The sequence below is a fragment of the Hippoglossus hippoglossus genome, chromosome 7, assembly GCF_009819705.1.
Source record: "Hippoglossus hippoglossus isolate fHipHip1 chromosome 7, fHipHip1.pri, whole genome shotgun sequence".
NCBI lineage: Eukaryota > Metazoa > Chordata > Actinopteri > Pleuronectiformes > Pleuronectidae > Hippoglossus > Hippoglossus hippoglossus.
Window position 1 is genome coordinate 23,190,929 of NC_047157.1, and position 22,646 is coordinate 23,213,574.

Here is a 22,646-nt window from a genome sequence, read left to right on the forward strand (position 1 = left end):
ACTGTATCAGGGATATTTTGCCTGCATTAAGTGAGAGAAGTTTGCAGAACCTTTCTGTGTACATATATTTATTTGATATCAATATGCAAAATGGTAAAACCAATCAGCCTTGGCCTCCTAGTTCAGTGTTTGTGTGCCAACATTTGCTAATTATTAATAAAATGAGAAGCTGAGGCTGATGGGAATGTTTTAGTTGCTGTATGAAAAGTCAAAGTTATTAAATGGACATTAGTTATTAAATGTTTGTACCAAATGACACTGCAATCTATTGACTAGCTGTTTCAGGGTATTTCACTAACAACAATGGATTGATGGGTTAGGACATTTCATGACAATCCATCTGATAGTTATCGAGCAATTTCCATGCAGAGCAAAGTTGTGGACTGACACTAACACGAGAAACAATATATACGACTCCAGATGAACGACAGTATCACACAGAGAGGAGGACACAATATACGGATTCAAGGATATCTAACCCTATAAAAAGAATGCTCTATTGAGATTTCTGACCTTCGGGTCAGGAAAGAGCTGACAGACACAGATCCTGTTTCACTGACTTCCTCTGCACCAGCAACCTGCTCGGGATCTTTAAGGCTTGCAACCCTGGTCCCCCAGTGTAATTTCAAACCACAGCAATCTGTCACTGGTAAAAACACACATCCTCTCTCGACTTGGAGGCTATTCTTAGAGGTCATTTCTTCATTTGCACACTACATCTGTTTAATCAGAAAGCATAAAGCATATGCTCAGGGCTATTATGTCTCAGTTTATAGTACGAACAGCTGCGCCACAATGTGTTTCCTGTTTGAAATATGCCTTTTTTCCACTACAGAGAATTAAACTGTAATTTAAGTCTTATCTCAACAAACTTCACATCCAATTTCTGCTCTGTAATAAAACCGTATGGTGCAGTAGTGCTAAAGCTAAAATTTCAGGTCCTGTGCAATTAAATTCTTCACAGTGATTGGGCAAAAAAAGCTGAGGCCATTTTACTCCTGGCAGCTTATAGTCATGAGCGAAATATCTTCATTACCGGGCAAATTAGCTAAGCCGTTATTTCAGGTTGGATCTCCAGGGCACTAATTTATTAAAGTTACACAGATGAGCTTTGCCATCAAGCTCAATAATTCAAAGTCAACTCGAAGCAACGAATCAAGGACAAGAGGGAATAGCACTTGACATTGGGCTGGAGAGCGTCTTGAAAGACCTTCAGGAAAAATGGTGTAAGCAAAACACATCAATTAGGACGAGTGAATAATTGAATTGCTCTGCGGAAAGTGGCTCTGGAAAGGCAAAGAAAAAAACAAGTTGTCTTGACAGATTTACGCAGTGGGCTGAAGACCGCAGTGCACATATTTCCATTCCAAACAGCAATTAATAAGAAATTCATCGACAAAACAAGTGTTCGCCTGGGACTCGAAACGTGTTGGCAGCTTTTAACGCCTCGTCCTCCCGTATCAATAACATGGGCGAGAGCAGTGAGTGTCAGCCTGCGTGATTCTCCCCATGTTCCTGATGTCTATCGAGATGCCGGCCCTCATCCCCATCAAAGCCAGTCTCTCAGTTGGAGGATCACTCCCTGACATAATCGGCTTTGACTACGGCGGAGTTAGTCAAACTTCTGCAAAGACACAGAAACTTTTAACACAATCAGCTTTTGCTGTGAGATCTAATCTAACTGTGATACTCTCGGCTCTGATTGTGTGCTTGTAAATGATCGTGCCACTGAGCAGCGTCTCTGCACTACACGAGCAGCCGAGTAGTTCTGCGTTATAAAAGCTTCTGTTGGTTTGAATCGGTGGAGCCACGTTCGCTCTGTGGATCTGTTTCCGCTCTAAATGAGGCCGACAATAATGAAATTAGCCCATTCAAGCTCAGGCAGAATGCTCGATGAATTTATGCAAAGTTTATTTGGTATTTTTATGCATGCTCAGTTACTGCACGTCATACTGCTGGATGCACAGAAGCAGCACATTTGGTCAACTCCAAGAGAGCATCATCAATACACAGTGGCTGAATTAAAGAGCTGAAACAGTTCCAAATACTTTCCGCTTCAAATTCCTCAAATGTGACGACGTGCTCCTGACTTTACATCCCTGTGAACTGCTCAATTGAATATTGAGGTGGTGGCCCTATGGCCAAACAAGCAGTTTCAAGATGTGTCAGCTCATAGAACGTGAGGTGTTTTTCACAATTCTTATCTTTTGCTAAGATTATTTAATGCTGATTAAAAAAATATATAAATCTTAGGAACAGCAGTAAACAATACCAAGAAATTGTACATTTTAATTCTAATATTTTAAACTCATCGTTGCATAATCACTGGTGAAACTTTAAGCAGCACACATCATTTGATAGGAAAGTATCACACTGGGCTGCAAATAATTATTATTTTCATTATCACTGAGTATGATGCATCTATTAATCATCAGCCCATGTATTATGCAAGATGGCATCTTTAAAATATGAGGTCTTCATTTGTCGTTTTCTGTCGGGCCAACAGTCCAAAAGCCAAATATGTTAAATTGACTCTAAGAAAAAGAACCAACCAATTCCCACCAAAATTACATAATGAACCTTGGACTTGGTCTTAGTTGCTCCTCTAGTTACAAAGATGATGAAAACAAACCCTGAGGCTGAACTCATCACCTCGAACACTGAGCTCCTCTCTTCACTAGAACCTGCAGTGAAGCACTTTGCTCCTAATCTCGCTGCATCTTCCCATGGGTGGAGTTGGAGTTTAGCCAAGTAAGGCATCTTAAATAACCAGTGACCTTAAATTCAACTGAACCAATGGGCTGGTGGAGTGGCAGACAGACGCAAAAAAGGCACAAGAGCTTTCTCTCCAGCTCCGACTTCTCCGTCTTGTCTGATGTCTGTGCCCTGACCTCTCCCCCCCGCACGGTTACACCAAACCGTGAGAGCGACGGGGGTGGACCAAAGCTTCCTGATGCTCACTCACTTTCAAATCTAGGGCACGGGAGTGATCATCACAAACCAGACAAACAGCGGCAGATTTAAAAAAAATAAAAGATTAAATGCTTGTGGTTTTGAAAAAAAGAAGCATAAACATGCACGGAAAACATTTCCCTCCCTTAGAAACTCAATAAAAAAAAAATCAATACATGGAAAAGCTGCTAAGAATATATGGAATGAAAAGCACATTCGCATTCTCCGCACGCCATCGGTAAATCCAAAATCTATTCCATTGTGTGATTTTATTAAAGCGGCTCATGTTGCGACTGCATGCGGACGGACTTAATGTAAGATTACATCGGTGTTGGGCATTGGAGTGACACACACATACACACACACACACACACACACACACACACACACACTCTCACCTGAGAGGATAACACTGGCTCAGTGACGTCCCCCACTCAAAAAGGTCAAGGCAGGGGGCGTGTTGTGTTGTGTACACTCCGCTCCTGTGCGGACGACCACTGTGACAACAGGTCCTCTGACTCAATCTGCCACGATGCATTACACCCCTCGCTGCGATCAGAGATGAGCTCTCATCAGGACAAGAGCGCAGTTTAATTAAACAGAGCAGATCAGCTCCTCAACAATGGTGGCGGGTACAGGGCAGAGAAATGAGAAAAGCAGGGGGAGAAATTAGGGAAATTAAAAGTGGATGATACAGAAAGTAGAGCCGGTGCCAGCCTCGAAGGAAATTGGAGGGGGGGGGGAAAGTGGAATCAGCACAGAGGAGGCTGCAGTAACCTAATGAAAGAACGGTGGAAATCATAATAACAAAATGAATTATTCATAAGAAAGGGGAGGGGAGGTTCAATTCACTATAATGAACATTTTTGTGAGGTCAACGTTTAGTAACCTAAGCAGGCCTTCAAGTCTGTGAGCGAGTGTGTGTGTGTGTGAGTGTGTGTGTGTGTGTGTGTGTGTGTGTGTGTGTGTGTGTGTGTGTGTGTGTGTAAGAGAGATACTGCTGATTCAGTAGGGCTGGGTGAAGGTGACCCTCCGCTGCTCCTACTGCCTGTCTCACCACCTGATATTGATCCCGGTTGTCCACCTCAGATCTGACTCAAGGATACATGGATTCATTGCCTTCTTGACATTTCAAATACGGCACTGTGTAAATCGTATATACCCGCACACTGTCATTGATTGGCTATTGATTTTCCACCTAGGCCCGAGTCTAACCACTTAACAGCGGCTTATCCCGTCCAAATTAAATCTCAGAGTAAAAAAACTAGGCAGGGGCGCGAGGGTCCCGGCGTGTGCATGACATGGCGTTTGTTGTGGTCGAAATTTTATATCAGACTCCACGTGAACTGTTGAGAACTAAGAATAGAGCCGGCTACAACTGCAGAATCCAAATGCAGGGGCTGGGAGCAAAGGTTTGGAGCACAGATGGGAGAGTGTTCCTGCGTAGCCCTGCCCTGTCAAGGGTAAACACACATCACAGGGCCCACACACACATGCACACTTTGTTTTCACCACACCTTAACACAGCAGCATGAATATGCATGATGCTGAAGGACACAGGAGGTACATAATTAGACAATCAGCAAATCCCCGCTGACGTGAGCTACTACGACAGAGGAGAAATGCACCTCACTTCCTCCTCCTGTCTTGTTAACGGTGACAGCGGAGTCATGTTAGTTGCTTCGACAAGCATTTCCACTTACTGGCTGCTCAAACTTGGACTGAGAAGGAGGAGTGTGAGGAGCAGAGCAGGAGGAGAACATGTGTGGACAGTCCAACGCCACACGTCTCTTCTTCTCGTCCAGCCAATGAATGACACGTAATAACAGCGTAACCTTGACTGCACCACAAACCCAAAGCAATGCACAGCGTTGTGTCAGGGTCGCACATCCATCACTTCCAAACAAGCTGCCTGTATCAAGCAGGGACACACCCATAAACAAACAGCAACAACACACACACATGCACACACTCACACACAGAGCCGCGGGGACACGTGCACGGTCCTGCACACATGCATGCACACACACCTGGCTTTGAACTACACAGAGTACATTCTGCAAGTCAGTGGGTTTCTTCTGGCTAAATGGGCACAGGTGCAGCGAACATGGTTTTCAGATGACACCTCTTGAGGCAATTTACAGAGCAGCAGATTGGTAAAGTGACGGAAAAAAGAAAATCACAGATTTACAAAAGGGTGTAAGCAAACTTTTCACACACACACACACACACACACACACACACACACACACACACACACAATCACACACCTGCTGTTGAAGAAGGTAAACTTCATCTGTCATAATGACACTTATCCCCAAGATCTGCCAGCATCATCACAATATTCTTCACACAGCGTGGGACTGGTTTACATGCACACACACACACTCTCTCTCTCTCTCTCTCTCTCTCTCTTACTCACTCTCTTACACACACACACACACACACACACACACACACACACACACACACACACATACTTGGGTTACACAAAACAGAATCTCACATTTCTCATATTTGGGGATGATACTGACCTGCCTTGTCGCTGACACACACACATTCTCTTCAAGCAGGTCAGCCTTTCAAAGAGGATCCGTTTGAACGCGTCTATATACATTGACCCGACTGAGGTGACAAATAAACAAGCCTGTAGTTAAATAATCACGAGTTGTGTGAATGTGGAAAAGAATTGAATTAGACGGTATCCCAAAGAAAGTCAGGGAGGATGCGCACGGCTGACGGGATATTTGGACTCTCAGTGATGCTCTGAGAGCTGTGGTGATCTTGTAGAGAGGGAGAGAGAGAGAGAGAGGGGAGAGGAGAGAGAGGGGGAACACACACACAGACAGAGACACACACACACACACACAAATCTGACAGCGCGTATGAATGTAGCAGCTGCTGCACTGCTGTGGGCAATGCAACACAAACAGAGGAGGAGGATGGATCCATGTCACAAGTGAATGATCCGGAGGAACTTGTGCAGAACAAAAAGGCAAAAGTCCTGCACTTTGATTCTGCCCATGAAGAAAATGTCTTACCGTCATGCTCTCTCTCTCTCTCTCTCTCTCTCTCTATCTCTCTCTCCTCGTCAGATCCGACTGGTCCTCGTGCAGCAGACGGAGCAGGTTAATTACTGGCAGATGCATGATGTGGTGGTTCCATCATAACAGCTGATATAAGGAGAGAGAAGCGTCGGAGTCAGTGCTGCGCTCCGGGGCTGAGGTGTCATTGAACTGCAGCCGCGGTGCTTCCCGGGCGCAGAGCCGCGGATCAGATTAGAGCCTCTGGTCTGTCCAGCAGGAGGAAGGAGAAGAAAAAACCAAAGTGTGGTTATATGGGTTAATGTTGCTCCACGTAAAAATGCACTTAAGCGCCCAGGAAACAATGATTAAATACCAGAGAGGCGGTTTAACCTGAGAAGTTAAGAGGCAGCAGAGGGGAGGGAATAAGAAGAGTTAAAAGTATCCGCCCCTTCCACCTGCAGCAGCACTTTTCCTTCAGGAGGCAGCATCACATTCAAACTGTCTCTTTTTACACTTCATGTGCACAGATCCACTTACAGCAAGGTCACAGAGGCAGATATTGATGTTGTGATGCTTCCAGTTTGGTTTAGATCAAACTTTTATGGGAAAACGTGTTCCAGCTACACCTGTTCACATGGCTATGGTGGCTCTGAGGGTCAAAAAACAAGGAGATTTGCAGGAAACACACCCACAATATGGAAAACACAACATTAAAAAAACACTTTATAAAACATAGAGATGTTTTACACAATTGTCTTTACAGAAAACGAAACATTTATTTATTTTTTCTCCTTTAATGTGGTTGTGTTTTTCTAATTGTTGTTGTGTTATCTGCAAATGTCATTTAGCGTTGACCCTCAGGGACGTTATACATACCAGTGAGGACACACCAATGATATCAATGATAATAATGATAATGATAGTAATAATAATAATGACAGAAGAGGGAGAAAGGAATTCTGGTAGTTGTGGTTTTCTTTCCCTGCTTTTGACTCACTCCCTGGATCACGAAAGACTACAACTCCCGTCATGAGTCAGGAATTAAAGCTACAATGACCTGTTAGCAGAGTGTGGATTATAGATATTTAATAAACACAATTTTATTGTAATGAACAGTGAAGAGACCAAACGGGTTAAATATACGAATAACTGGTTTTAGTAAATATTAATAAACTGTTTACAGATATTTACACCTAAATGGAAATTATCGTTGATATTAATCTGTGAACTAAAATGTTTTGATTTCTCTTGTCATAATAGGTATTGTAAGGTGATTGATTTATTACAGCTAATATTATCAAATTGTTATAATTTTACATGTATTGGTGAATATATTACACTAAAAGTTTTACAATTTATTTTGAGGCGTTTTGCACAATTTCATTCGCCTACTCTTTAAAAAACTGTTTATGAAAATGTATTATTATTATTGTTATTAATAATATCCCTCCTTTTAAAAAAACAGTATCAGTAGAAATACTTTTAAAAGAGTAGACGAATGAAATCGTGCAAGATTCCTGAAAATAAAATAATAAAAAGTTAAGTCGAATATAATCACCAATACATTTTATACAATTATTACAAATCTATAATATTAGCTGTCAATCACCTTACAATACATTATGAATAGGAAATTCAAAACACTTTAGTTCACAGATTATTATCAATGACATGCATATCATTTCCATGTATGTGTAAATATCTGTCAACATTTTTTTTAATACTTCTTAACTAGTGTTTAAGAATATATATTTGTATATTTAAACTCTATGTGTTGTTGGTCTCTTCACTGTTCATTAAAATAAAATGATCTTTATCAAACATCTCTAATCCACAGGTTGTAGCTTTAATTTCTGACGCATGACGGGAGTTGTAGTCACTCGCGACCCGGGGAGGGGGGGCGGGGCGAATCAAAAGCGGGGGAAAGATAACCACAACTCCCAGAATGCCTTTCTCCCCCTCTCTCTTATCGCTTACCAAACAAACATGGCGTCGCACTGGGAAGACACAAGCGCCGCTGCCGCTGAGGAGCAGGGGGAGAAGAAAACAGCCTCGGTGTCGTTTGGTTTCACCAAAACATTCAATAAATTTAAAGTTCCTGCCGCCGAAGCGTTGACCAGCAAAGAAGACAAAGACTTTCTCACCGGAGTCGATAGAAACGAACTACAAAGGTAGGCTTCGTATGCTAATGCTAGGTGACGTTTAGCTAGTTTTGATGCTAGCTTTAACGTATCTGTGACGTTTCCCTGCCGATATGAGTAAGAATTAACTATATTAATAACAATTATTGTTGTTGGTTAATATACGTACGTACGACATTCAGCGTATGTAAATATATTGTTCGTGAAGCGGAGTGGATGCTAGTGTGAGGTTGAAAGTTAAGTTCATTCATATGTTTGTCAATTTACTAAAAATTATAATGTTAACAAAAGTTATATACCTATTTATACATTTCAATATTTACATTAGCATCGTAAGAACAGATGTACTGATGTGTTGAATCTGCCTCTGTGGTTCTTTCTAAATTTACTTTAGTCTGAGGCCTTTCTGGCGTCTTATTGGTTAGTTCAGTCACATGACCGTGACAAGCAGGAAGTGTGTGTTGTTGCTGTAGATGACCAGTGTGGAGAAGTGCTGCTCAGGAAGTGATACGTCTCCATCCTGTTGCTCCTTCACATTAAGAGTGACCCACATTGAACCCTCGTGTTATTTTAGCTGTCTAACTTGTCGCTGTCGTTGCAGTTCAAAACCAACAGAGAAACCCAAGGAGCTCATCATCCCCCTGATCCAGAAGAACCGCTGGCACAGGCCGGACCGAGCGGGACAGAGCGAGGAGAGCGGAGGCAAAACACAGGAGACAAGTGGGGAGAAAGACTCTGTGGAGTCTCTGGCTGTCAAAGAACTCATCGAGGGTATGCTGATGTTCGGTTTCTGCCGGGCACGTTACAAATGTGTTAAGTTATTGGAGAGAATGGAGAAAAATGCATCGTCTGCAGTCAATCAATCAATCATATTACATTTTTAGATTTACCTTATTGATCCCGAGGGGAAATTTAGGCATCCTTGTATCACACAAAACAGTCAAGTGGTAGAATATGTGAGTAGGCAACACAACATATATTTACAATATATTACTATCTCATTGAAACAACAATAAATGGTAGAAAGGCTTGGTGACATCGTGTTCCCCTAACTGTTCAAATATAATGCTTTTGGGTTACTTGAAGTGATCTACAGGAAGAGTGGGTGAAGCTTCCTGGGTCAAGATCAGAACAATTCCTAAATGGCTACAAATAGTGTTTTGACCAAGTACTGACGTAGTAGAGTGCCCTCACTTTTGTGTGTCACATCATTTGAAATATGTATTTTGAAGGCAGGAAGAACAGGTCCCAGTGCATCAACACTTGAATTATATTATATTTTTGCCCCTAATCTCTGGAGCAGTTTACCTTTCCTTATCAGAACCGCTCAGACCCTAGAAACATTTAAATCATTGCTTAAGACCCACGTCTTCTCGCTGGCTTTATAATCGAGTTAAGTTTAAGATCCTTGATTTTATCTGTGCAATATTTGAATACTAAGTGGTTCATGATGTTTACCTTTGTTTTGCTTTTTCCATTTATTCTGTTATTCTACTTTTTACCGACTTATTTCTGTTTAAAGCCTGTTCAGCACTTTGGTCAACGATGGTTGTTTTAAAGGTGCTATATAAATTATGACTCGAAATGACTTAAAGATCAATTGAATATGTAGTTGTGCTCAAACGTTTTCATACAGCAATGCATGTAAGGCGTGGTTGGATGTTTTAGTTGTGTGCTTGTTTGTCCTAGTAGCTCTCTTAACAATGCTCCCTCATACCTCTTTGAATTTGTAGATTCACGGAAGCAGCTTGAGCAGTGGGAGAATGGCCCCCAGACACAAACTGACCCGAATCTCCGCATCCCCTTGTTGATGCAAAACAAAGTGCCCGAGGGCTTTGAGGATGGAGACCACATAGCGGTGGATCTGCGGCCTGAATCCGTAAGTACCAACAGATATTTTCTCCAATCTGCAGTCGAGTTGGTTCTCGTTCAGTCGTTGGACCAGTAAAGATTCTTGTGTTCTGCAGTGTTGAGACACTTTTTTTAGAGACATTTGAAGCGGAATCAGAGGATTAATTGTCTCAATTGGAATAGAAAAAATATATACATATAAAAAAGCAAGGTCACATTTATTCATTCGATCAGATAGATGAAGTGAATCAAGTGTCCAATGAATTATCGTTAAGTGTTTTCGTTTTTAAGGTAGAACTTTTATTCTGTTGTACTATGTTTATATCATGTTATCATACAAGTACACTTACCTCCACACCAGGGACATGCATATTGGTAGAGTTTAGTAATCTTTCTTCTCCCTTGCTCAAATGCAATGGTAATATTTATTTTAGCAGGGAGGCCAAGCCACTTATTAAATGTCTGGTAGATGGGCTACTTTGAGTCAGATATTGTAATTTGAGTGTGTGAAGTACAACTGAGGACAACGATGCCCTGTGTGCATTCACACTTGTGTGCATATGTGAGGGTACAGAGGACTTTTTTCAGTCCAGTAAGGCCTTGGTGGCAGACAGGCGTCAGCATTCTCCCCAGAGACATGCAGGCAACCAATCGTACTTCTTTCTGGTGCCTCTCATCAGAGGCCTCTCACGCCTCGTCACTGTCATCCCATGTCTGCTCTCACTCACTGTAGATGAGCCTGTCAGGGGAAACCTCCTCACTCTGGCCCCCGGCTCATTTTAATGCAGTCTAGCCTGCGACAGTGGCCTCTCAGCTTCCCTCAGAGGGGAAGCCGTCAGCAGAGAGAGATGAGCAGAGCCACTGCTCTGATGAGGATTGCTGCCTGGTCACTTTGATCAGCCTGAGCTGAGTCTGACAGCCTGAAGCCAAAAGGCTGAGTAAGACCAACATCACAAACTGCTTCTATGCCACAGACAGTTTTTTGTGTTTCATAACTCGGATATTACACAAGTTTAATTACAAATGTACAATTGAATATCTTATGTTAATGTTTTTGTCCGTCAGTCAACTGAGGCAGACTATGAGAGCATTCCTGTTGGGGCTTATGGAATCGCCATGCTGAAGGGGATGGGATGGAAAAAAGAGGAAGGCATTGGACGCACCTTCAAACAGTAAGTAACAAACTGACCCCCTGCTTTGTCACCACCTCTCTTAATTTAACATAACCATCAATGTGCACCACTGTGGAGTTATAAAACTAGCTTAAGCTTCTCAAATATGAGGATTTGCTACTTCTCACATATTTATATAATTTTGGTTCATTGGATCTTTCATGTTTCATCATCTTAATTTCACCCTCTAAACTAAAGCTGTTTCCCACTTTAACCTCTTTCACATCCTACACATGAGCTGGAACCCTGTTTATTGTTTGAATGCTGATGTTTCCCGTCTGCCACAGGGATGTGAAGCCAATCGAACCCCAGCTGCGTCTGAGAGGTTTGGGTCTTGGTGCAGATCGTTCAGAGATAAAGGATCTGGAGCCCACCAGACACAAGCGACCCCCCAAGCCAGGCGAGGAGCGGGAGAAGGAGGAGGAACTAGTGATGGGTCCCGGGGGCTGTGTGCTGGTGGTGTCAGGGGCACATAAGGACCTGTATGGGAAGGTACGGTGAATCTAAAATGTCTGTTGCCTCTCAACACTCATCCCCAGAAACAGAAGAAAGATATTGCATCACTACTTCTTATTTCTTTATATGGTTTTCTCTGACTTCTTTCTTAACTATTTCTCATGTGCTGCAGATTGAAGGCATTGATCCAGAAAACGCTCGAGCTGTGGTGAAGCTGGCTATTGGTGGCAAGACTGCGACAATCAGCCAGCACGCTCTTAAACTGATTGAGCGTAAGGAATACGACAAATACAGCAAAGACCTGAGTGAGTAACATCATTAATTAAAACAGCTCTCGATTCTAATGGACTTTGATTTTGTGATCATTGGTGCTAAATTAGAAAATATCTCACGTCCACTTTGACATAATCAGCCCATGTTTCTTTGTATCTTATTGTAATGTATGTTTTTTGTATTATGTATGAACTAGTTAATGACTATATGAAGGTTCTTAAACATAAATGACTAGTAACAAATGTAAGGTTTTTTGTTGCCATATTTTACTTAAATTATCATATGTGTGAAGTGTCCGGTTGAGTTAAGAGATCTGGAGGAGGCTGCTGTTTTGTGTAAAGATGGATTATATATTGATTATTTGACAACAGAAAATTAATCAACAATTATGATAATCGATTAATTATTTTACTTAATTCAGTGTTAGTTAAATTATGATTTCTCACATTTCTTAGTTATTTCTCTGATAATGGAAGTTAACGGCATTATAAGAGCTACTGCAGATTTCTCACACTCGCAGAAAAACGGAATAATTAAAGATAAAATGCAAGAAAAGAAAAAGGGATTTGCTCTTCTTAAAGTAAACATGAATGTTTGCTAGATATGTAATGTTCCTTTGTTCTATGTTAGTAAATTTAGTATTTTGAAGTTTGGGACTGTTGTTCAAACAAAGCTTCTTCAATATCTCAGCCTCTGAGCTTTGGGAATCTGTGATGCTAATTTTCTACTATTTATAGAACAAACACTTAACTGAGAAAATAAGTGGCAGATTAATCTTTAATGAAATGATTGACTGCGTTAAACAGGGTTATCCTCAAGTGGCACTGTTGATTTTCTTCCCACACCAAGAATAACAAGTTTGCACATTTTACTTAATGTCACACTGGTAACACTGTTTATCGTCTGACCAGGTCACCTCAGTAAAGCTCACAAGGAGAAGGAGAAGGAGAAAGAGAAAGAGAAGGAGAAAGAGCGAGAGAGACGGGAGGAGAAAGACAAGCGAAGTAGTGGTGACGAGGTAAAACACAAGTCTTCAGAGAAAGATGGAGGAAAAGATGACCGGAAGAGGAAACACACAGAATCAAGTCAAGACAGGTACATTTGCACTTAATCTTTGAATTTCAATATCTTGGTCAATGTTTTCTTGGAGTGAACTTACTGCACATTTGTTTTTCCTCTCTCCAGAGAGAAGCCTTCATCTAAAGAAGCGAGGCGGCCACCTGCTCCCCGCTCATGGCTCCAGAGAGACTTGAAAGTTCGCTTTATAGACAAAACTTTCAAAGGGGGCAGGTACTACAACTCAAAGGTACTAGAGGGCAGACCAGTCACAGAAGATCCCAGTTTTAATCATGACAAATGTTGTGTTTCTGTTTTAACACCAGTGTTGTTTTCTTCCAGATGTGTGTGGAGGATGTCCTGACACCCACCACCTGTGTGTGTCGAACTGAAGAGGGTAGACTGCTAGACGGTGAGTCATTAGTTCCATCTCAGCCTCTCCTGGTGTTAGTTCCAGTTTTCCCTCTCCCCCCCAGTGACTTTTTATCTGCTAATTAGAATTGTACAAGAACTGAAGTGCAAATTGTGTTAATTTTCACATTACATCTGGCAAACTAAGGTGTTACAGTGACAAGCCTGGAGCCAGGTACTTCCGTCTGCTCGTAGCTGTTTGCTGTTCCTCTTTGATCAAAGCTGAGGCAGTAGTGCTAATGTGAGAACTACACAGATTGTGGTTTTTACGTCCAGGTTCGATGGAGGATTTTAGGACTTTAAAGTAGACATATGATGCTTTTTTTATTTGCTTTGTCATGAAGAGTAAAATTACAATAACCTTACCTCTCTAAAGAATAATCATTAGAGCTTTAGAAATGTTCTTTGGTGCCCGGGACCATATAAATTCTGAGGTGAATCACATTCTGTCTCTTCATCCAACAGATGTGAAGCAGGACATGCTGGAAACCATTGTCCCAAAAAGGGACGATGATTCTATAATGGTCGTACTGGGTGAACACAGGGGTCAGGTGAGCAATGGATCTGCTGGATCATCTTTCCTGCAGCGTACTGGTTTAATGATGTGAATGTGATTCATTTTTTCTAATGGCTGTGTTTACGTTTGTCTGTTCAGGTCGGACGAATCCTCCAACGGGACAAGAACAAGTGCAGAGCAATAGTTCAGCTCGATCGAAACGAGAAGGTGTTCACACTGGACTATGATTCCATGTGTCATTATGTAGGAGCAACCGACCAATGATCGACTGACTTTTATTCAAATATCATTTCTTTTTCGTCTCCCTAAATGTGGACTTTTGAAATATTCAGAAAAATGTCAATCCTTTTAATGCAACGTTGTAATAAAACAAATTCAAAAGCAGCAATGAGTCATTTTCACAGTCATCTTTAGATTTATTAGCAAATGATGCCCAATAGTTCTAATAACAAGGGGCAATCTTCAGGTGATATAAAAACATATTTACAACTGCTCGACAAAAGTATAAATTCACCGCTGTTACACTAAACTCCAGTTTCCGACACGTTCACTTATTTCACAATGGAAAGAAAACTTAATGAAAAGCTGTCCGTCATTAATGCAAAGAAGAGCTGCGTCCTCGTCCTGGGTCAGAAGATCATTCCTTGGGTATTTTGTTGGCTGCGTTAGCCCGAAGCACGGCTCCTGGACTCGGGTACGGCCGCTGCTGGAACAAGGGCCCTGCCGCCGTGGTGTCTGCACCCGTCTTTGCTTCATTACGCTTGGGCAGCCCAGTGGACCACGACCCCCTGTGGAGAGGAATGTTTGTTGTAATAAACAGTTTGACTTGATATGTTATGATCATGTCTTCTAAAGGGTCACTCCAACAATAAGAGTTTAATGGACGTGATTAGTTTGACTCAGATGGTGGGAACGATGTCTTCTGTGTCTCTGGGGGAGCTTTGTCAAGTTTGTGAAAATAACCCTGATGTCATTGATTTGATTTTTGATTTTGTGCTTATTTATAACCAAAAGCAGTAAAAATAAGGAGGTGTGGTGTTTGAAAGACAAGAGTTTATCAAATGAAAACATGAATTATGTTTATCTATGGGAACTGTAGGAGCCACTGGTTTTTCAAGCTGAATCGATATGACATTGTTACACCTGCTCATAAATCTTGTGTCCTCTGAATGAAGCTTTCTACGTTGTAACTGTACATTAGATAATTAAAAACTACAAAACAGAAAAACTATGTGTGAGTTTAATCCACAGCATGGTGGAGTGACCTTTTCATGACTGTAATTACTGTGGTGTAAATACCTTGGAGCATCAGAATAAGCACTTGGATCCATGGGGTCCATCTCATCATCTTTTCTACCTAAGAGAAAAATTGACTGTTACCTCCATTCATATAAAACAACATTGGTTTGAAAATGCTTGTGTAGTATATACCGGATGTAAACGTTACCTCTTTTGTTCTTGTTGTACGGTGCGACGTCTTCCCTCCTCGGCTTTCTTCTGTCTCTGTCCCTCGCGTCATCCCTTTCGCGCTCTCGCTCTCTTTCCCGTTCTCTTTCCCGCTCTCGCTCTCTATCTAGCTTCTCGAACTGCCTCTCGATTCTTTCTTCTCCTCCCTCAACTAGACAAAGACAAAAAAGATTTAATAAAAGCCAGCTGTCACTCAATAAACTATTGCCAAAGTTTGGCAGAAAACAAACTGCATTCTGAGATTACTTGCAAAAATTATCATACCTGCAATGATTTCTGATGTCTCAGGTGACAGGACATCAACTAGGATCATTAATCAGATTAACTTATAGATCAATAAACAGTTTTACAGTTGGGTGAACATTCCTATGGAGGCCCAGCATTCATGGTAAATGACCCTTTGACATTTTACTGGACCCCGCAGAGGCTATCAGGCTGTGCCAATATAAATCTGCTGGACTCCACATAACCTACAGAACATTTAAACGGACCTAACATACTTTAAAGCAGCTCCTACCCTCACCCAAGCAAAGAGTAAATACTCTGCATTGTATTTGCTCCTCCGTGAATGAATTACTGCCCTTGACCTGTCCAACCACATCAATTTACATGGTGCCAAAATTAATTTGTGAGAGTGCGGACAAGTCTCCAGAGTCATCACATCTCAGTTGAGTCAGTCCCGTGGCACAGAGAAGACTCAACAGTGTTTCAGAGCCATCCCCTCATTCACATTCACCAGCACCCCCCCCCCCCAGGTTTCCTGTGTTTTAACCAATTACAACCAGCTTACTCTGTGTCAATCTTGACAGCCAAAATGTCAGTAAAGCTGACATGATCATATTTGTATGGTGAAGGTGAGTCTGAATCCCTCCCTCCCTCCCTCCCCCACCCCTCACTTTAACCACATCTGGAAGATAAACTTCCTGTGTGCCCCTGCTGCGGCTGGATATACTCGAAGTCGTCATCCTCACCTACGTCATCTTAGCAGAGTGCAGAGGCTTTATAATGTCATACCTCTTATCTTCTTGGCAGCCTTTGATACCACTGCAGTTGGGTCATTTGGGGACAGCCAGGCCACCAAATCTGTCTCCACATTCCAGTAATAAGGAAGACCACTGCAGGTGTGAAGTAAAAATAAAAACAACACATGAGTTTGCAGCCAGAAAGTCATGAATGACCTGATTCATGTTAATAAGTTAGAAAGTGATTGATTGAATTTATTCGATGGTTAAAATAAACTGTCACGTGTAATAATAGTATAATCATAAAACAGAATCTTATTTCCCACAATACTAAACTATAAAATCATAAACGCATATATAGCTGCAGAGTGTCAAAGCCAACATAACCATGAAATAGCTCAAAACGTTTTTAAAGTCTGCGAATGTAAATGTTGTTTTATCCTGTTTCTTTTAACATAAACAGTAACAGGTTGAAGTTTCTGCATAGTAAAATAAATCTGCTGTGTTTAACCCCATAATAAAAACACCTGAGCAGTGACAGATATTATTGGACTTCAATCTTTTGAAACTGTTACAAAGGGAAAATGTTAGCTTTGTAAATGTATTGACTGACAGTAAAAACATATTGTAGAAATGAAGTTTACATACCAAGCAGTGTCAAACACTTTGTACCAGTTCGGAGGAAGATTCTCTACTCGGCTGGCTTCGTAATCTACGTTGTTGTCATCGTAATCTTCTGCAATAATCTCCTCATCTACCTCTGGTTGAATAAGAGGATAAAAGTTATTATAAGACACAAAACTGTATGAAGCATAAGAAAAGAAATGACTGAAGGGCGAGAAGAGGTTTCCTGGTACCTTGATCCGACTGTCTCACAATCCCTCTCTTGGCCAAGCGGGCCAGCAGTGCCGCAGGTAGAGGCATCCTGAAACACAGGGGGGGGGGGGATTGAGTCATGAGGCAACGAGCACTGGGAGATTTTATCTACTGGCTTTTTAAAAAATATATATATACAGTTAGTACATGAGCGCAATAGTGAATGTAAGAATGATATTGGACTGACAGTAAACTTTATTTTCAGCTGATTGTACCAAGTATTAATTATACAGCCAAATACTATATGCTTGTATCTCCAGCTAGTATTTTTATTTATTTATAATAAATATATGATTTTTACCTCCACCCACAAGGAGTTTTCATCAGCATTTATTTGTTAGCAAGATTACACGAAAAGTACTGAACCGATTTCCACACAACACATTACATTTTGTGCAGATCCAGATCAGAATTTCACTTTCTCTAACATGGTGAGATGTTTTTTTTTACAGTTTGTGGATTTTCCCAGATAACAAGTGATGGATCTTGATGAAAAACCTCAGGCATGTTTAGGGGAATGATGAGTTTGTGCAATTTGGTGCAGATGCAAATAAAACTTCAGATCAAGTGAATTTAAATGTGGTTTCATAAGGTCCCTGCTGGGCTTTGGCGGAGGTATGAGCTCTGTGAGTCCCATTCTAGTTTGTCATATTGACAGTAAATTGAATATCATAGATGTATTCAGACAAAATTAGTAAACGGAAGATATTTCTGTGGCCTTAGTTTACCAAATTTTACAACTACAATTTTTAAAACACATCTTTTGGGCTGTTGGTCGAACAAAACAGTGGCCATCGATTGTCTAGACTGGACTTTTAGTCATGATCAACTTCAAACTGTGGTATTGAAGCGTTTTTGTGTTTTTATCCAAAACATAAAACGTGTTATGCAGAGTGTGAAGCTGGGTTAGGGTCCTCTGGGATCGTAGCAGGAGTTGTTAGACCTGCACTTCGCCTGATGTGGTTTTAATGTCAGATAAACCAGCAGCTTCCCCCTGAAGCTGTGGACCAGAAGCTCCTTTCAGCCTCCTCTCCTCCATGCTGCTGCTTGTGTGTCTCTGTGTCTCCTGGTGAAACGTGTCTGATTGTTTAGACTTTTAATCAACGTCAATTCCATCTGCTCGAGTTCCGAGTTTGAACAACAAAGGATTTTAACAAGAAAAAGGGTAGATCTGTGAGACATGTGAGGTTTAATTGAACCAAACTGCATCAGACTCGGGGACTCGGTGCACACAGCTGAAAAAATAAACCGGCAAACACACGTGTGTGTCCGGCAGAAAACACCCAAACAACAAACCCACAGTTTCTATGTGATAATAATGAATTAAAAGCTTTTTTCTTTACCTGATTCAGGAAAATAAGATCCAACGAGTGGACAACGCGACTTCAACCACAACAGCAGGTCCGTGCGGCGCGCTGGGATGACGTCACGCAGCTCTCTTGACGACGACAACAAACATGGAGGAATATGCCCGCGAGCCCTGGTGAGATTAACACCGTTCATTTCCCTGATTGATCAGAAACACCGAGCCTCGGACTCTGTGTGTGTTTTTAATAACTTTAACTGGACCCAGTGTGATTAGAGAGGCCCTGTCCCTTTGAGCTAGCCTGTTAGCATGTTAGCTTAGTGCAGGAGATGAAGCTGGGGTCAGTGTGTCCACAGAGGAACAACTGTAAGATCCAGCAGCATTTAATGTAACTATGGCGACAGTGTGGTAAACAGAATTAAAATACGCCAAACACTGTAATTTACATGTTACTTATATTGCTATGGGACTGTTATTATAGACATTTCATTAACAAATGTGTGTGGAGCTGTGAACCTGTAGCTCGATGTGTAGTTTTATGTGTGTTAAAAATCTGTAAATGTGTTGTGTGATGATATGTGAAAGTTGATTGTGATGTAGAAATGTACACAGATATTTATAAATGTGTATAGACACTTATAATTGTGTTCACAAACCTGTACATGTCTACAGAGAGTTATACATGTTTACACACACATGTACATGTGTACTGAGATTTAATAATGTGTACATATACCTGTGGCTGCATATACTAATGTGTTAATGTGTACAGAGAGTTATACAAGTGACTTATAGATGTGAACACAAACCTGTATATGTGTACTGAGATTTATAAATGTGTAGACAAACCAGTTAATGTGTTCTGAGAGTTTTGTACTCAAACCTGTACATATGATGGCTTAAGCAAAAATATTGACATACATTTTGTTTGTCAGTTAACAAATCAGATATTGACTTGATAATCCAAATCATTGTGATAGCACAACGTGAACTGAGCTGTAATGACATAAATTTTCTCTCTGCAATAATCCAGATTAGAATTTTTTTGTGCAGACATTACTCAGCATTGATCGTTATATGATTACATTTACACATTACACATTACAATACACATTACACATGACAGAGTGGAGGTATTTATACTTTTCATGCTTGTATTAACATCCTTTCTCCTCTTGATGCCTGCCTGTAGTCCGTGGAGGATAGTGGACGACTGCGGCGGCGCTTTCACCATGGGTGCAATCGGTGGAGGGGTGTTCCAGTCACTCAAGGGCTTTCGTAATGCCCCTGCTGTGAGTTCAGAACATTACTGTTTGCTCTCTGAATCACATCAGGTTTCCAAAGGCAGAACTGAACAGTGCTCTAATGTTTCAGGGTGTCGCACACCGACTGAGAGGCAGCACCAATGCAGTGAGAGTACGAGCTCCACAGATTGGAGGTGAGGAGGTGGTTTGTTGTAGCAGCGCTGATTAAATGTTAACTTTACATTAGAACCTAAAACAGCAGCTTCAGCAAGTATTCAGAACCTTTCACTATGTACACACTTAAGTGTACTATACTGTAGATTTAATTTAATATGATAACGTTGCCATTTTGGCCATTAATCAAAAACTGAATCTCTAATTTACAAAGGTTTTCAGACCCTTTCCTGTTGCACCCCAAGTTCAGCCTGTTTGCTTTAGTTATGGAAATTGTATCCATTCACACAATGAAGTGTGCATAAATGAGGCAGTCTAAATACTTCCTCTACTCACAGGTTTGTTTTTGGTGGTTCTACAGGGAGCTTTGCTGTGTGGGGGGGTCTCTTCTCCACAATTGACTGTGGTCTGGTTCGCGTCAGAGGGAAAGAAGACCCGTGGAACTCTATAACAAGCGGAGCGCTGACTGGAGCTATCCTGGCAGCGCGCAGTAAGAACAAGCCCATACAGTCGTACTGATCTTACCAGTGAGCTTGACACCACCTCAGTGACACCACCTTTTGTGTTTTTTTCTCCAGGTGGGCCCTTAGCCATGATGGGCTCTGCCATGATGGGGGGGATTTTGCTGGCTCTCATTGAGGGTTTTGGGATCCTCCTCACCAGATACACAGCGCAGCAGTTTCAGAATCGTAAGTGAAGCTGAAGTATTTTTTAAAAAGCCAATTAATGGCCACAGTTAGCTGACAATGTTTAATTTAATTTCTCATTTATGATACGTTAATAATATCATAAATTTGCAAACTTCTTGTGATGAAAAAAAAATTGCACGGTTTACCACGTACATGAAATACAAGCGAATCTAATTGTGATGCGCTGTCAATGTCTGAATCTACTCGCACACACACACACACACTGAATGAAAAAGGTTAAACATTTTCTCTGAGACTTTTCTGTGAAATGATGGAAATCAATAACTGGAGAAGTGGATGTAGCAGCCTGAGAAAAGGTTAGCACATCAAAAGATTAATTCAGCAGGAGACACTGACCTTGTAGGTGTGGATAACCTTTCTATATATATCGTGGAAGACAATGTGCCACCATAGAAACCTGAACCTGACAAAACCAACTTGTTTGTGTTTTCCTCTTTCTCCTTCTCCTGCAGCTGTTCCCTTTGCAGACGACCCCAGTCAGTTGCCTCCAAAAGATGCAGCACAAGTGTCAGGAAGCGTTAAGGAATGAGAGCAGCTGTGGACCCAGGGAGTCCCACCAAAGAGTAGCAGGGACACCGAGGTACTACAGCAGGTATCAGGTGGAGATACTGGTCACTACAGTGGTGTCAAGTAGTTGCACTTCAGGTTTTATACCTCAGGAACAAAGTACTGTGAGTTTTAGTTTTAAGTGAATGTTTAAGTGAGCGAGGATCCTTCTGACAAACCTCATGTCTGCACCTGCAGCATCTCATGCAACGTTTTAATGCATCAGGGGTTGTTGTCACTTTGCTGTGACCTCTTTGGGTTCAATGTGCAATTCTGAAATGTAAATACTGAACCAGTTTGATCAGTTTGAACATATGATGAACAAGAATCCAAAGATTTTAGAACTGTCATAGATTTATTCAACTTTAAAGGTTAAATGGCTGATAAGTAGAAAAGTAGTTGTGTGTGAGTAGTAAAAACAACATATTTATTCAGTGAGGTTTTACCATTGAGAATTGTATTCTAGTACTATATTAGTATTATAGTAAACCCCATTTAGGGGGTGGAGGATGTTGTTTGGCACTGAAACTTTTCAAAAGGGATATTGAAGAAGCAGATCCTGTGAACATGTGATGTTTATTAACAAATAATGTACGACAACCAAAATGCTAAATGAACCATCGGAAATCAAACTAAACTAAATCATTCTAATAAAAAATTCTAATTCTATTGACTGGCATTTACCAACTTAGCCACATCTGCCCTGGTAAGAAGAGGGCGAGCTAAGCAGAGAGATAAGTAAATAAAACCACAATCAACATTATGAACACACATTTATGTTTGGATTCTGGGTTAATTGCTCAGTCAAGACAACGACAAAACACAGCAACATCACAAACACATCCAAGTGAAATTTCACCACATCATTGCATTAATCAGATTATTTAGAAAAACTGCAAATAATGATCAATTGACCTAAGAGAAACATTTTAATAAAGGAAGATGGGGCCTCATGAAAAGTTGAGTTTGTTCTCACATGTTTTCTTTGAGTCTATGTCAAAGTTTTAATTATATATCAACGGAGACAATCAATGCAAACAGTGTTTTTAAATCGTTTGTGTGCTTAAGTCGAGTCTTAGCTTAAAAAAAAACCCCATTCCTGTTTTTGTTTGCACTTTTCCACCACCGGCAGCTTCTGTAACTCTGAACAAATATTATCTTCACACACTGGAATGGATTTGTTCAAGTCATGTCTGTGAAAACTGCTGAGTTGCTAGAAACGAGTCCCTGGCTCAGTTCACCTTGGTTCTTATGAAGCACCCGTCTTCTCTTTGATCGCTGCTTTATCCATCAAGCACTTTTTAAACCCCCCCACGTCTCTCTGCTCTCTTTAAGTGGCAGCATCTGCCTCGGCAGGGAGACGGGGCCGCACAATCCAGTGTTTCACTGTCAAACTATGTATAGAGAGAATTTCTATTTTGTGTATCGTGTTAATTTATTTATCGTGCAGAAGTTGATACTAACAATAAAGGCATCAAATATTCTTGAAGGTTTTGATTTGTTGTT

At 41.1% G+C, this 22,646-nt stretch overlaps 4 protein-coding genes across 8 annotated transcripts in view; 2 read left to right on the plus strand and 2 right to left on the minus strand.

Annotated features, from left to right (window-relative positions):
* Positions 1–6,350, minus strand: part of LOC117764494 (membrane-associated guanylate kinase, WW and PDZ domain-containing protein 1) — a 36,803-nt gene extending 30,453 nt beyond the window's left edge. Inside the window, exon 1 of one of the 4 annotated variants that reach the window (XM_034590328.1) lies at positions 5,994–6,350. Coding sequence is in view for 3 of the 4 variants with exons in the window: in XM_034590327.1 (XP_034446218.1) it covers positions 5,487–5,569 (83 nt within the window). In the remaining variant the exon portion in view is untranslated. Of the gene's footprint in view, positions 1–5,486; positions 5,704–5,993 lie in introns of those variants that run through there. The other 3 variants (XM_034590327.1, XM_034590330.1, XM_034590331.1) reach the window with 3 other exon arrangements.
* Positions 6,351–7,937: 1,587 nt separating this feature from the next.
* Positions 7,938–15,076, plus strand: gpkow (G patch domain and KOW motifs). Its single transcript, XM_034590333.1, has 11 exons — positions 7,938–8,149; positions 8,721–8,890; positions 9,853–9,998; positions 11,036–11,142; positions 11,430–11,634; positions 11,771–11,903; positions 12,783–12,966; positions 13,057–13,177; positions 13,270–13,339; positions 13,804–13,889; positions 13,994–15,076. Exons 1-11 carry the CDS (start codon positions 7,965–7,967, stop codon positions 14,117–14,119), a joined length of 1,533 nt encoding a protein of 510 aa, XP_034446224.1. The 5' UTR covers positions 7,938–7,964; the 3' UTR covers positions 14,120–15,076.
* Positions 14,251–18,602, minus strand: pqbp1 (polyglutamine binding protein 1). Of its 2 annotated transcripts, XM_034590336.1 has the most exons (8): positions 18,504–18,602; positions 17,142–17,209; positions 16,933–17,044; positions 16,337–16,437; positions 15,587–15,625; positions 15,303–15,473; positions 15,155–15,212; positions 14,251–14,643 (listed from the first exon to the last, which is right to left on the minus strand). In XM_034590336.1, exons 2-8 carry the CDS (start codon positions 17,206–17,208, stop codon positions 14,493–14,495), a joined length of 699 nt encoding a protein of 232 aa, XP_034446227.1. In that variant the 5' UTR covers position 17,209; positions 18,504–18,602; the 3' UTR covers positions 14,251–14,492. The 2 variants fall into 2 exon arrangements, with proteins under 2 accessions (XP_034446227.1, XP_034446228.1); XM_034590337.1 differs by lacking the exon at positions 15,587–15,625.
* Positions 18,536–22,623, plus strand: timm17b (translocase of inner mitochondrial membrane 17 homolog B (yeast)). The gene is made up of 6 exons (XM_034590338.1): positions 18,536–18,643; positions 19,659–19,758; positions 19,841–19,904; positions 20,246–20,374; positions 20,463–20,573; positions 21,047–22,623. The coding sequence occupies exons 1-6, from the start codon at positions 18,618–18,620 to the stop codon at positions 21,121–21,123; spliced, it is 507 nt and encodes a 168-aa protein (XP_034446229.1). The 5' UTR covers positions 18,536–18,617; the 3' UTR covers positions 21,124–22,623.
* Positions 22,624–22,646: the final 23 nt, after the last annotated feature.

Bases quoted from the DNA above. Each gene is read 5' to 3' on its own strand.
- timm17b (XM_034590338.1), top strand. From the start codon at position 18,618: ATGGAGGAATATGCCCGCGAGCCCTG. The intron at 18,644-19,658 runs GTGAGATTAACA...GCCTGCCTGTAG, and splicing joins GAATATGCCCGCGAGCCCTG to TCCGTGGAGGATAGTGGACG. The intron at 19,759-19,840 runs GTGAGTTCAGAA...CTAATGTTTCAG, and splicing joins GCTTTCGTAATGCCCCTGCT to GGTGTCGCACACCGACTGAG.
- gpkow (XM_034590333.1), top strand. From the start codon at position 7,965: ATGGCGTCGCACTGGGAAGACACAAGCGCCGCTGCCGCTGAGGAGCAG. The intron at 12,967-13,056 runs GTACATTTGCAC...TCCTCTCTCCAG, and splicing joins ACAGAATCAAGTCAAGACAG to AGAGAAGCCTTCATCTAAAG. The intron at 13,340-13,803 runs GTGAGTCATTAG...TTCATCCAACAG, and splicing joins AGAGGGTAGACTGCTAGACG to ATGTGAAGCAGGACATGCTG.
- pqbp1 (XM_034590336.1), bottom strand. From the start codon at position 17,208: ATGCCTCTACCTGCGGCACTGCTGGCCCGCTTGGCCAAGAGAGGGATT. The intron at 17,045-17,141 runs GTACCAGGAAAC...TTATTCAACCAG, and splicing joins TGTGAGACAGTCGGATCAAG to AGGTAGATGAGGAGATTATT. The intron at 15,213-15,302 runs GTAACGTTTACA...TTTTTCTCTTAG, and splicing joins GTACAACAAGAACAAAAGAG to GTAGAAAAGATGATGAGATG.